The sequence below is a fragment of the Mytilus trossulus genome, chromosome 10 (assembly GCF_036588685.1).
Source record: "Mytilus trossulus isolate FHL-02 chromosome 10, PNRI_Mtr1.1.1.hap1, whole genome shotgun sequence".
NCBI classification, from domain to species: domain Eukaryota; kingdom Metazoa; phylum Mollusca; class Bivalvia; order Mytilida; family Mytilidae; genus Mytilus; species Mytilus trossulus.
The window spans coordinates 27,308,900-27,321,221 of record NC_086382.1 but is presented as its reverse complement, the minus strand read 5'-3'; the positions used below and the strand labels follow the sequence as shown (position 1 = coordinate 27,321,221).

At 31.5% G+C, this 12,322-nt stretch overlaps 1 protein-coding gene across 3 annotated transcripts in view; it reads right to left on the bottom strand.

The window, feature by feature from the left end:
• Window positions 1-1,439: 1,439 nt before the first annotated feature.
• LOC134687134 (uncharacterized) overlaps window positions 1,440-12,322 on the bottom strand; it is a 28,460-nt gene continuing 17,577 nt past the window's right edge. For all 3 annotated transcript variants that reach the window (XM_063547149.1, XM_063547150.1, XM_063547151.1), the window contains exons 8-9: window positions 5,347-5,426; window positions 1,440-2,927 (exon numbers count right to left, since the gene is read on the bottom strand). In XM_063547149.1, coding sequence (XP_063403219.1) covers window positions 1,643-2,927; window positions 5,347-5,426 — 1,365 coding nt within the window. In that variant the 3' untranslated portion in view covers window positions 1,440-1,642. The remainder of the gene's footprint in view (window positions 2,928-5,346; window positions 5,427-12,322) is intronic.

The window sequence follows — 12,322 nt, the reverse complement described above, 5'->3', positions numbered from 1 at the left end:
TAGACATGTATAGTACTGTATATACATGTACTTCTGTGTTTGACATCAACTCTTCTCTTTGACAATCATTTATATTACAAACGAAATCTGTCAACATATTCATATCAAATACGAATTAACTGGAAAGTATTCACACACTAATGAATTGACTTTTAAATTGGATATCCAGCATAAAATCTATCAATTGACCACATGGTACTGTACATGTGTGTTTACTATTTGAATAATTGATCAAATTACCCAGCAAAGCATGCTTTATTAACAATTATTGTGTGTATGATGACTTGGCATATGGTATAGGTATTTTTGTTTTCTGTTGATCTCCTGGTGCATGGTATTTTTTTTTCTGATTTTGGTGTGAGTTTGATGATTTCTAAAAGACATTTACACCCATATTTCATATAGTGGTATTTACAACAAAACATCTTTAAATGAAATTGGATACCTTGCATTTATCATGCTTTTCAATATCATATGGTTATTTAAATCACTAACGCACCCACCCCCAAACAAAAAAAATAAATATTGAAAGACACTCCCTGAGTTATTGAAAAGTGCATAGACAAATATATCTTTTGTGTAAATTAGATACACTTATAAACTTTGACTAACAACATTAAGGTGTATCAAATGCATACAGAGAGAGCTTGTATCCCAATGGAATTTATTCCATCAGATATACTTGAGAGACACTTTTTTAATTTATCAGATATACTTGAGAGACACTTTTTTAATTTATCAGATATACTTGAGAGACACTTTTTTTTTTATTGTTGAAGACCACATTTTGACTACTAGATGTCATTTGGTTTTTTGTCTTGTTAGGTTGATTGATATGCTGACTTCGCAAGGAACTCATATATATAAGGTCAATGTCAGAAAAATGTAAACTCTATTGTATGAGGCTGAGAAACTGGGGAAGGGCGAGGTTAAATATATCCAATAGGATATACAGAGATTGGCAAAACCAAAAAATGAAATTTCCACGAATAGGCAAGTTTTCGATCTACGATCACAAAAATAAATGAATCCACAGTATAATGAGTGAGAAATCCACTAACCAAAAAAACTACATTTTTTTTAAGCAGTCACTGAACCATGAAAATGAGGGCAAGGACAAAGAACATCATATTCACTAGCCAAGGATTACAATCCTGTGGTGAGGAGGGGACTGGATGACAATCCTAGCCTTTTGAAGATGAAAGAAACATATGACATACAGATACTTTGTACCATAAGTCTGCATACCAGGTCTTATACCTTCTGAAATATAAATCTTTATAAAACATACTGTACACCGCCACCTTCCTTTGTCTTGAATTCTGTGTTTTTAGTCACAGATGAGGCAAAAATAATCATAAGAATCTGAGTGTAATATCATGGAAAATGATAAATGAGCCTCACTTATTGTGAATCATCATAGATAAGTAAGAAATGTCTTGGATACTAAGAGGTATACATTTTATCATTGACTATATGAAAACACTGACATGTATTCTTTTAGACATGTTAGATGTTGTTGTGTAAGCTAAGTTGATTTTGTATGGCAAAAATTAAAAGACATCAACTACACTTTTCTGAAATATATAACAAAAAAATTAACTAAAAAAGTTTCTAAATTTGACAGGAAAATCTCAACATTTCACCAAATGATTGTCTCAGATGACTTTGAACGAGTCAGTGACTTCTTTATTTCTTCTGGTGGATTAACTGTGTCAATGTCAGTTTCAAGCACATTTTGACTAGGATTAACTTTTGAGCTGATTCTGACATCAATTTTATCTGTGGTATATTTTCCAGAATGATTCTCATTTGTAAACAGTTCTGGAACACTGTTATGAGTTTCGTCTTTAATTTGATTTACATTACAGTTTACAAGATCAGAGCTGTTAACTGTGTCATTTATTGCACTAGTATCTGTACACCCACCGAGCACATCTGAGCACCCTTTACCTGATGTTCTGAATATAAATGGTTCAGTTTTCTCACTTTGTTCAATCTGACCTTTTTGAAAAAGACTTGATCTTACTCCAAAATTATCTTCACTATCCACAGAGGCACTATTTTTTTGGGGTATTTCACACGTACCCTCACTGTCTTCCCCTATTTCATTGGTTTGTCTATTTATAGCATTATCTGGTTCCCTGTTGCTGTCGCTTGCTATGACATCAGCTGGTACTGCATAATCTGAGTATAGTACAGGTGGCCCATTATTATCTTTCTCAATTTGTACGGGATTACTGTTCATTGCAACATACATATCTTCCTCTGACTTATACAAGGAATCAAAAAACATTTTCCGTTTTGGTTTAGGGGCCACAGGGGGAGGAATTTCTGAGTATATCCTCTCTTTTGACGTAGATTTTGTAAGTTTAAACTTTCTTGGGCTATAAACTTTTGCTGCAGACGGAGGCTTCCATTCTCCTTCAGCTGGTGGATCAGGGTCGTCATCAAGGCATCCAATTTCAGCATATCCCGGAGGTGATGGTAAAGTCTCATTTATAAAAGAATCTTCTCCAGACTGATAGACAGAAGGAGGAGGAGGAGGCAAGGTTGCATTTAACTGTGAATCATCACTGGACTGATCCATTGGAGGTGGTGGGGGTGGTGGAAAGTCGGTTGAGTCCATGTCCACAGATTTATAGTGGACATCATCTAAACTAAAGTTCTCGGTTTCAAAATAATCCCCACATAGTTTTGGCGGTGGAGGTATAGGAGGTGGGGAGTTTTGACTAGGAATAGATATCTCTGACTTCTTTACAACTGGTATCTTATTCTGTTTCACAATTTGGGCATACACAGGAAAGACGTCACTTTGACTGCTTAGACTTGATGATGATGAGAAATGATCTGAAGACGTCTCTGTATCTTTCCTTTCTCCTCCACTAGCCCATGAATAGGGTGTCACATAATAAGGCTCAACAACACTGAAAATGAAATAGTCAACATTCTTTTATACATGTAGAATTAAAATTATAAATACTGTTGTATGAATATTCTTCCTAATTTTTTATGGTACAGCAACATGATAATTTCTCAGACATACATACATTTCAAACATGTTTAACCCCGCCGCATTTTTGCGCCTGTCCCAAGTCAGGAGCCTCTGGCCTTTGTTAGTCTTGTATTATTTTTATATTAGTTTCTTGTGTATAATTTGGAAATTAGTATGGCGTTCATTATCACTGAACTAGTATATATTTGTTTAGGGGCCAGCTGAAGGACGCCTCCGGGTGTGGGAATTTCTTGCTACATTGAAGACCTGTTGGTGACCTTCTGCTGTTGTTTTTTATTTGGTCGGGTTGTTGTCTCTTTGACACATTCCCCATTTCCATTCTCAATTTTATTTCAAGTATCATGTCATTCTGTATGTGAATATAGTATTTTGTTTCTTGTCAGTTATGACTAGCCAGTCAACACTGAGGTTGTGAGTTCATTGGCATGTGTTTTAGACTCCAATCTAAAGTATAAATGACTCAGGGAGACAGATTTATAAAAGTTTTTACACACTTGTTTCCGAATCCCATATTTGAACTTTATGTCACATTGTAATATTTTCATTAATAAATACTGTTTAAACTAAAGTATAATGTGATTCTGTTTGTGAATACCAGTATTGCATAATGTTTCTTGTCAGGTATGACTAGCTAGTCAACACTGAGGTTGCGAGATCTAGGCAGGTGTCTAATCTTAATTGATGACTAGGAAAGCCAGTTTTTGTGCTGAAGTTCAGTGGTTCTTTATGGGAACTTCACTTTCCTCAACAATAAAGCCAAGAGTGCTGAAAGTTGCGTAAACTGTCAATATTGTTATGCGTTTACTTTTTTACATTGGCTAGAGGTAAAGGGGGAGGGTTGAGATCTCATAAACATATTTAACCCTGCCCCATTTTGGGCCTGTCCCAAGTCAGGAGCCTCTGGCCCTTTTTTAGTCTTGTATTATTTTAATTTTAGTTTCTTGTGTACAATTTGGAAATAAGTATGGCTTTCATTATCACTGAACTAATATATATTTGTTTAGGGGACAGTTGATGGATACCTCCGGTTGCAGGAATTTCTCTGGCTACATTGAAGACCAGTTGGTGACCTTCTGTTGTTGTTTTTTCCATGGTCGGGTTGTTGTCTCTTTGACACACTCCATATTTCCATTCTCAACTTTAATCAATCAATTCTTTTAAGTTTAGCATATATAAGTATTTCAACAATCACTGCTATATTATGTTTTTTTCGATGTCCAAATACTGTGGATTCATTAATGTTCGTTGAATACTAATTTTCGTGGATTTTGTGGGTACAGGAGAACCACAAATTCAAATGTTCAATGAATTACAAATTTTCTAAAGGAATGAGTGTAGACTTTGCCAGAAATCACGAAAATTAAATATCCACGAATATGCAAGTTTTCCTAAAACGACGAAAATTGGTACACAGGAAAATAAATGAATCCACAGTACCTGAGGTAGCAACAAATCAAAAAGGGATATAGTACTAGAGTATGTAAGGTAACTTTGCTTCCCCTTTTTTTATTTTAAAAGTTAACAACAGTGTTATACATAAACACATTTATATATTAGGGAATTTTGATGTTCAGTTTCACATGTGCTTAAGGCAGTCAACCTTCTTGCAAAAAGCAAAATGCCATTAATCTTCAGCATTAACAAAAATATCATTTATTACACAACATGCACAGTCTTATAAAAAAGTAAAAATCAAAGATCAAAGAATTTGAGAAAAATGTTTATTTTTGGCTAATTATGGTCTTTCTAACATATCATTTAACCCAAAACAATATGAAAAAAATCACCATTTTAGGTCATATTTGTCAATTTTGACATGTTAATGACAACACAGTGACTTATGTCTGAACTAATAACCAGACTATATTATCCTAAATTCATTTATCAATCAAGTTCACAAAATTTTGAAATGACAAAGTATTTCATTTTTTGTTGTTGCAATTTTAAGGACCAAATCATAGCTCTTAGTCCTTTAAAATGAAGAATTTTAGTGTAAAACCATGGCTCTAATAAAATATAGTCCTTTGAAACAAAAATCACAAACAAAACAAAATTCTATCTAAAATAGTTTGATAGTCATGTCTTTTTTAAGACTACTGTGGATTCATTTATTTTCGTGGGTACTAATTTTCGTGGATAAAGGAAAACTCACATGATATTTAATTTCTTGGTTTTGCTGAAGTCTGCACACAAGCCTATACAAAAATTGTCACTCTGGAACCTCAAAACCCAGAGAAATTGGTATCCAACAAATAATAATATATTCACAGTATGCAATACAATGTAGTTGCAGTAGATTTTAGGCTAGCAGATATAATTTACATAAATACCTATGTGCGTTTTCCTTGTTACTTTCCTGGTCAGAATCAATCCTGCTCTGTTTTACTGGTACCTGATATTGACTCAGAATCTAAAAAATATATAAAAACAACTCATAAGCATATATATATTATTCTTAATTACCAGTGAATATCTTTTGCCATTGAGATGGGACAGTGCACATGGAAATATCTAATAGTTTGTTATTCTGTGACATTATGTCAAAGAGACCAAGTTAATAGTCTATTATATGTGTGTATAATATCTCTGTTACTGTTATAAATACATAGATGCCTTTGGGGGATAATACATGACATTGTACAGAAAAAATTGCAATACACATTGAACATGTTGAACAATTCTTTTCTGAAGATTTTAACAGGAAATTGATACTGAAAATGTAAACAAGAAGTCAACTGAACTTTATGACCCACTAAAACTTCTTTCATTATTATATAAAAAAGGATAGACAATTATAAATATTGCTGATATTTGAGTTCTTAGTAATTATATTTTAGCAAATTTGTATTTTTTCCAAAGTAAATTCAATTAAGTTTACTCCAATTCACTTCATTTCATAAAAAAATTTAAAAGAACTTAAACAACATGCATGATTTGAATGAAGTGCTGTTACCAGAAATGTTTTTTTTTATGTTTATAACCCTCCACAATATCACAGAAATGTAGATAATTCAGACTTATATCTTCACGTAACTTAACTATGAATAGCAGAAATTGTTAGATTTCAATGAGACAGCAACCCAAAAACAAATATACCTCACAGATATATAAACAAGGAAATAATTGAATCTGGAATTATTTTGAATACTGGAAAATTGATTAGAAATGTATGAACTTAAGTAAACCAACTAAATCAGGTTAGCAATGAACGAATGGCTAAGGTTAATTTTACTTTCATTATCATTTCAGAATGAACTAGCTAACCCCCTTAGCCATGTGGGCATGGCTAACCCTATTTAGTTGGGTTCTTCAATTTTCCAGAATTCAAAATTATTCTTCAAGATTCAAATAATTTCTTGATTCTAAAGGTAACATACAGTCTTCAACATTAGCATTTTTTAATCAAACCCCTGGACTAAATGGATGATGTACAAAGTTACAACTACTGTAAATTCATAAATTATTGCAATGTTTCTATTATTGCGAAAAATGGGACAGGGTTATAATCATAATAAGGTAAACCTGCATTTTTTTATATGGATTAAACAGAATTTTTCTCAATATTCCAAAAAAATAAAGTTGCATTTTAGTCTGAAATGACCAAATCGAACACAACAATTTCCAAATTTTCAGTACATGAGCTCTCCAAGTTGTTCAGAGATCACAAAAAATACAACTAAAAGGTTCTATATAAGAGTTATCCCAAGATTTTTTTCTAAAATAGAAATCTCCACTTTTGAAGGTTGAAAAGTTAACATTATTAATGGAAACATTCCTGTGGTTGATGTGTGCTACCTTTCCATGAAATAATATTTTTTCACTGCTACAAATGTACTCTTATTTCTTGTTTTATAACACATATGACATCAGCTGATTGATGCATAAACAAAGGTCAACCTGATAGGTCAAAATATAGGAACATGTACCATGCTGGTTTAATACTGAATGGTTCATTACAGTGCAAAATACATGTATAAAAGTACCTACCTACTAAAATAATATTACTTTGTTACTATTACATAACCTGTCAGATATAACAAATAGAAATAAATCCTTACCTATGGTGTAAATAAAACACAAACATTACATCAGGTTATTGAAGTTAAACTTTGACCAAAACAAAGTCTTAATGTTATCTTACTATGACTCAGATAAGAAACTGTTCAATTATCAGGTTTTTTAGTTTTAACAATATTTCATTTTATTTGATCAGTAAACATCCTAAATCAGATATTATAGGGTTAAATTAGGTTTGGTATTGATTCTATTATCAGATTCAATATTACAAATGACCGGATGACCCTTGAATAAAATGTTAAGTTCCCCCTAGAAGTCTTTGTAAGGTCAATAAAATTGAGAACGGAAATGGGGAAGATGTCAAAGAGACAACAACCCGACTAAAGAGCAGAAAACAGTCAAAGGCCAACAATGAGTCTTCAATGCAGTGAGATATCCTGCACCCCAAGTTGGGCCTCAGCTGGCCCCTATTAAAAATGTGTACTCTACTATTGAAATTACTTAAATTAATGATTTAAGGTGGCACGGTAGTATTTGCTTTCCAGAATTTAGGTTGCTCTTTTGTGTACCCTACTTAGGTAAATGTATCTTAACAGTGTGATTGGACAACAAATACAGTATCAACTGAACATACTTTCCCAAACTGAGTGATGAATTAGGTGTAGAAAAATATGAAATAATTTTATATACAGATGAAAATGAATTTTTGAGAATTTTTTTAAATTTTGCATTCACTGCACCATAAAAGACCTAAAAGTACTAGTGGCCTTAGGATTTTAAAAATAGCAAAAAAAGTAAACGGTCATGGTACATATCCAAATTCATTTCTGAATGGTAAAATGAAAGTACTTCAGTTAACTGTGAATGTAGAATTTTTTGCAGTGTTAGAAAGTGGTGAAAATTCTAAAAAGGCTATCATTATCCCTTATGGCCAGGAAATACTACCGTGCCACCTTAACATTACAGAGCAAACTCTATAAACAAAATAAAATTGTTTACCCTACTTTTACTGACCCAATAATGTCAGCCCTATAATAAAATTCAAACTTTATTATTATTACTGTAATTACATAACCAATTCTGCCAATCACAATAAGACTGAGCAGAGGCTATCATCTTCGCTAGCAAGGGTTATGTGGAGAGGAGGGGTATGGATCGTAAACCATGGCTAGTGAAGTTGAGGCTATCAAGTTTAATCTCCCCAATGGTTCTCTATTTGCATTCAAAAATATATGAGAAACTGCATGGACAAAATAATATATTTTTAGAAAATAATAGTAATTGACAGAACTGATAGCTCTTGTTTTTTTTTCTTTTTTGAGGGGTGGTTGGATCTTTTTAAGTTTTTACTTCCTAAATAGAGAACCACTGGGGAGATTAAACTTGCAGATTTTTCTATCTTTAGTTCAATCAATAACTTATTACATCATCTTCAACAAGTCAAAGCTCCTTCTAAATAAAGTATTGGTATAATTTACAATTCTATTGTTATTATATAATTTAAAGCATTAATCTACTAAAAAAATTATTTACAATTTAGCATTAATTTAACTTCTTCAAACTTTAAGTATAACACATTCTCTTTGCAAACTATCAGAGACTAATGGATAGACACAATATATTTTGTTCTTTCATTTTCTATTAAGATAATAGGATTTTCAAATGGATTATCCTATTAATTTACTTTTTTTTAAGATATGGCTTATGAATAGACACAAAAACATTTTGTTATTTAATTTTCTGATTAAATAAATACTTTGGATTTATAATTTGAATATCCAATTAAAGTTACTTTTTTTTTAGATACGGCTTATGAATAGACACAAAAACATTTTGTTATCTAATTTTCTGATTAAATAAATAATTTGGATTTATAATTTAAATATCCAATTAAAGTTACTTTTTTTTAGATACGGCTTATGAATAGACACAAAAACATTTTTTTCTTTCATTTTCTGATTAAATAAATACATTGGATTTATAATTTGAATATCCAAATTAAAGATCCATTGTTATGGCTGTTACGACACCACAGTAACCCATATATATTCTACAAAGCACATGTGTCTATGTTATGTAATCAGACCTCCACCCACAATATAACATATAATAAATCAGTAGTGTAGATTTAAAGTTACTTGTCATATTTTGTATAAAGACAAAGAAGTAAACCATGACTTGGATTTTATTCAGGATAGAGAGTTATAGTCCATGTTTATAGAAACAGACTTTCATGGCATGTTAAAGTAACCTTGAAAATCCAAGTGCAAGGTCGCAGACGATCATATATGTTCTAACGTGAACCAAAATTAATATCTACATCTGATTTCTATTACTTCAGTGTTTTGATTTGGCATTTAAGATGCACTAGGTTCTTATATTTTTACATTAAACATGACATTTACTCTGTGAGTGTCAGGTGAGTGTATGCTTCTGTTACACCATAGATGTGTAAACATTATATATCTATGTCATAATCATAACATCGAATTTTTTTATTGTTACCATGGTAACATGATTTATACATGGCTATCTTTGTAAACTAGTTTTGTTGGGTGTGCTGTCTCCGCGACTTTTAGCTCAGTCACTTTCTTTTATGAATGAAGCCTTGATAGCGACTCTGATATCTTTTGACGAAGACTTGCTGAAGGAGGTTAGAAGTTATCTCCAGGTACCCCGTGTTAAATTAAATAGCAATAAGTTATCAAAGTTGGTCATTCACCATGTTCAGTCAATTGACATTTTTGTAATCATAAATAATATTTAACTCGCTTTAAGTTCATCAGTATAAAAAATCCAGCCTAGATTTAAACTCATACTTTTCAATAAATCTTTCACAAATACTTTTCTTATTTCATCTGTCAAATCAAAGAACAGTTTAATAGTTATATAAAATAATGAAACAGATATCATGTGACAACTTTATTCGCCATGATTTATATTTATGTACCTAAATTGCAAGCAAAGCCTTGTGTTCAAAATTTAAAATTAAACTGTTTTGAGATTTGAAATATCAAATCACACTCAATGCAATTGTCATAAAATTATCTGTATAGAATTAATTGTATTTAGGTGTACTTCTTTATCTTCATGCTAAAATATAGTGTTACTTAATCTACCTTACTATAACTATAGTATAGGCTTGTTTCTTATACATTGGATTTAAATAATGAGTTCTGTTTCATTTTCACATATATCATATGACTAAATGATAAAATTTTTGAACATATGTAAAAGCCATCAAAGTTTATTCTGGCTTGTTCTAAAAATCTGTTTAATCCTGATAACAAGTCCAGCATGGTTTAGGGTAAAACAGTAAATTTGATGGACAGAAAGGTTGATTCCTGTATAACCTTCAAACATTGTTTGTGTGGTTGATGTTGGAACATGATTTATATAATATAACATTTTTTTTTGAGGTTCTGATCTAAAAGGACTTTAAAAAATCTATTTTTGGTAATAAATGGATACATCTTTCAAATGATATATAAACAACAACATTTTTTTAACCAAATGTTGTTCTATAAATGGATGCTGTGACCTTCATCTTTGACCCAGGAATCCAAAATTAAAAAAAGATGTTTCTAACCTAAAGAAGCATTATCCACCAAATTTCAGATTATTAATGGAAACTGTAACCTTAACCTTGACACAGTGAACCAAAAAACTTTTGCAAGCTCCATTTGATAAAGGCTGGATATAAAGTTCAAAAGATGACATATAGACAACAAAATTAGGCAAAACAATTGTTGTTGTGACCTTGACTGTTGACCTGTTGTCTTTAAAATCATTTTGGGATTCTTAAAACCATTGTCATTACCAACAAAATTTACAAATCATAATTTTTATGTCTGAACCACATTGATCATATCATAAGCTAAGTTTGACTTTGTTGCAATTTTAATTTTTATGTCTGAACCACATTGATCATATCATAAGCTAAGTTTGACTTTGTTGCAATTTTATAAACTGTTTATAAGTACATCATTTTACAAAACTATGTTAAAAACGCTAAAAAATTAGAAAAGTTCACTCCTTACATAAAATAAATTCAGGGATAATTTGTGGCTTATGTTTCAAATATAGTGCTCTTCAGACATGATTTTCAACACATAATATTCCAAAGACCAATCTTAGTTGTTTGTTTTAAATAAATGAGCTACACTGGTTGAAGGTCAACCGCTGTAAATTACATCAAGTAACAATAGATCCTTACTGTGACATAACATAAGCATTATGACTTCAGAAGTGGTACAAGAAAGTGCACAAATTCAAAAGTCGTCCATTCATAGACAGAAGATTAATATCATTGCACCTGTTCACCATAAAAAGTTTTTGTCAAGCTTTGAGTTTTTAACACTTTCAGAGACACCAAAACCAACTGAGCTACTTACAACTTCTTGAGACACGCTTCAACATTTGACAACTGTTTTTGTACACATCCATTACTCAATTAAGGATAATAGAGGGGAAAAAAACATGTCTTCTTATTTTTACCTTTTGTATGTAATCTTGACATACCAACAACAATCTATTAAATAATTCATGGTAATTAATCATATATCTTAAATAGGTCAAGGTTTGCGTTCCTATCTATTGATCAATGTAAATATAGTATATGGTCAGTTATTCTATGAAGATGTCTATTCATGAAGTCTAAGATTTATCTAAGCTTCTGAAAAAGAATATATATTATTCAATTGGAAGAAAATGAGACTTCCAACAATGAAATTAAGAATCTTGTACATTCAAAATTGAAAATGGCAATTGGGAATGTGTCAAAGAGAAAACAACCCGACCAAAGACCAGAAAATAGCCCAAGGCTACCAATGGGTCTTCAATACAGCCAGAAAATTCCTTATCCAGAGGCGTGCTTCAGCTGCCCCCTAAACAAAAAATGTGTACTAGTTCAGTGATAATGGACATCATACTTAACTCTGAAATATAGGAATTTAAAAATTTTAAATCATACAAGACTAACAAAGTTCAGTCTCCTGACTTGGAATAGGCACTAAAATGCAGCAGGGTTAGACAACTGACATGCTTTTTGAGATCTCAACCCTCCCCTTTACCTCTAGCCAATGTAGAAAAAATTGTAAGGGTTCCACGGAATCCAGTGTTTTGCCTACTTTTGCTGTTAATTGGAGGCTCAACAAAAATGAGGGAAAAAAATAATAAAAATATTCCTCTCAATTCTATCTTTGATTGTAAAAAGCTTCTGTCCAAGTTAAGTAAAAATCCAGTATAGTTTGTGTATTTAATAAATGTCTTTAAAACTTTAACTGCTGA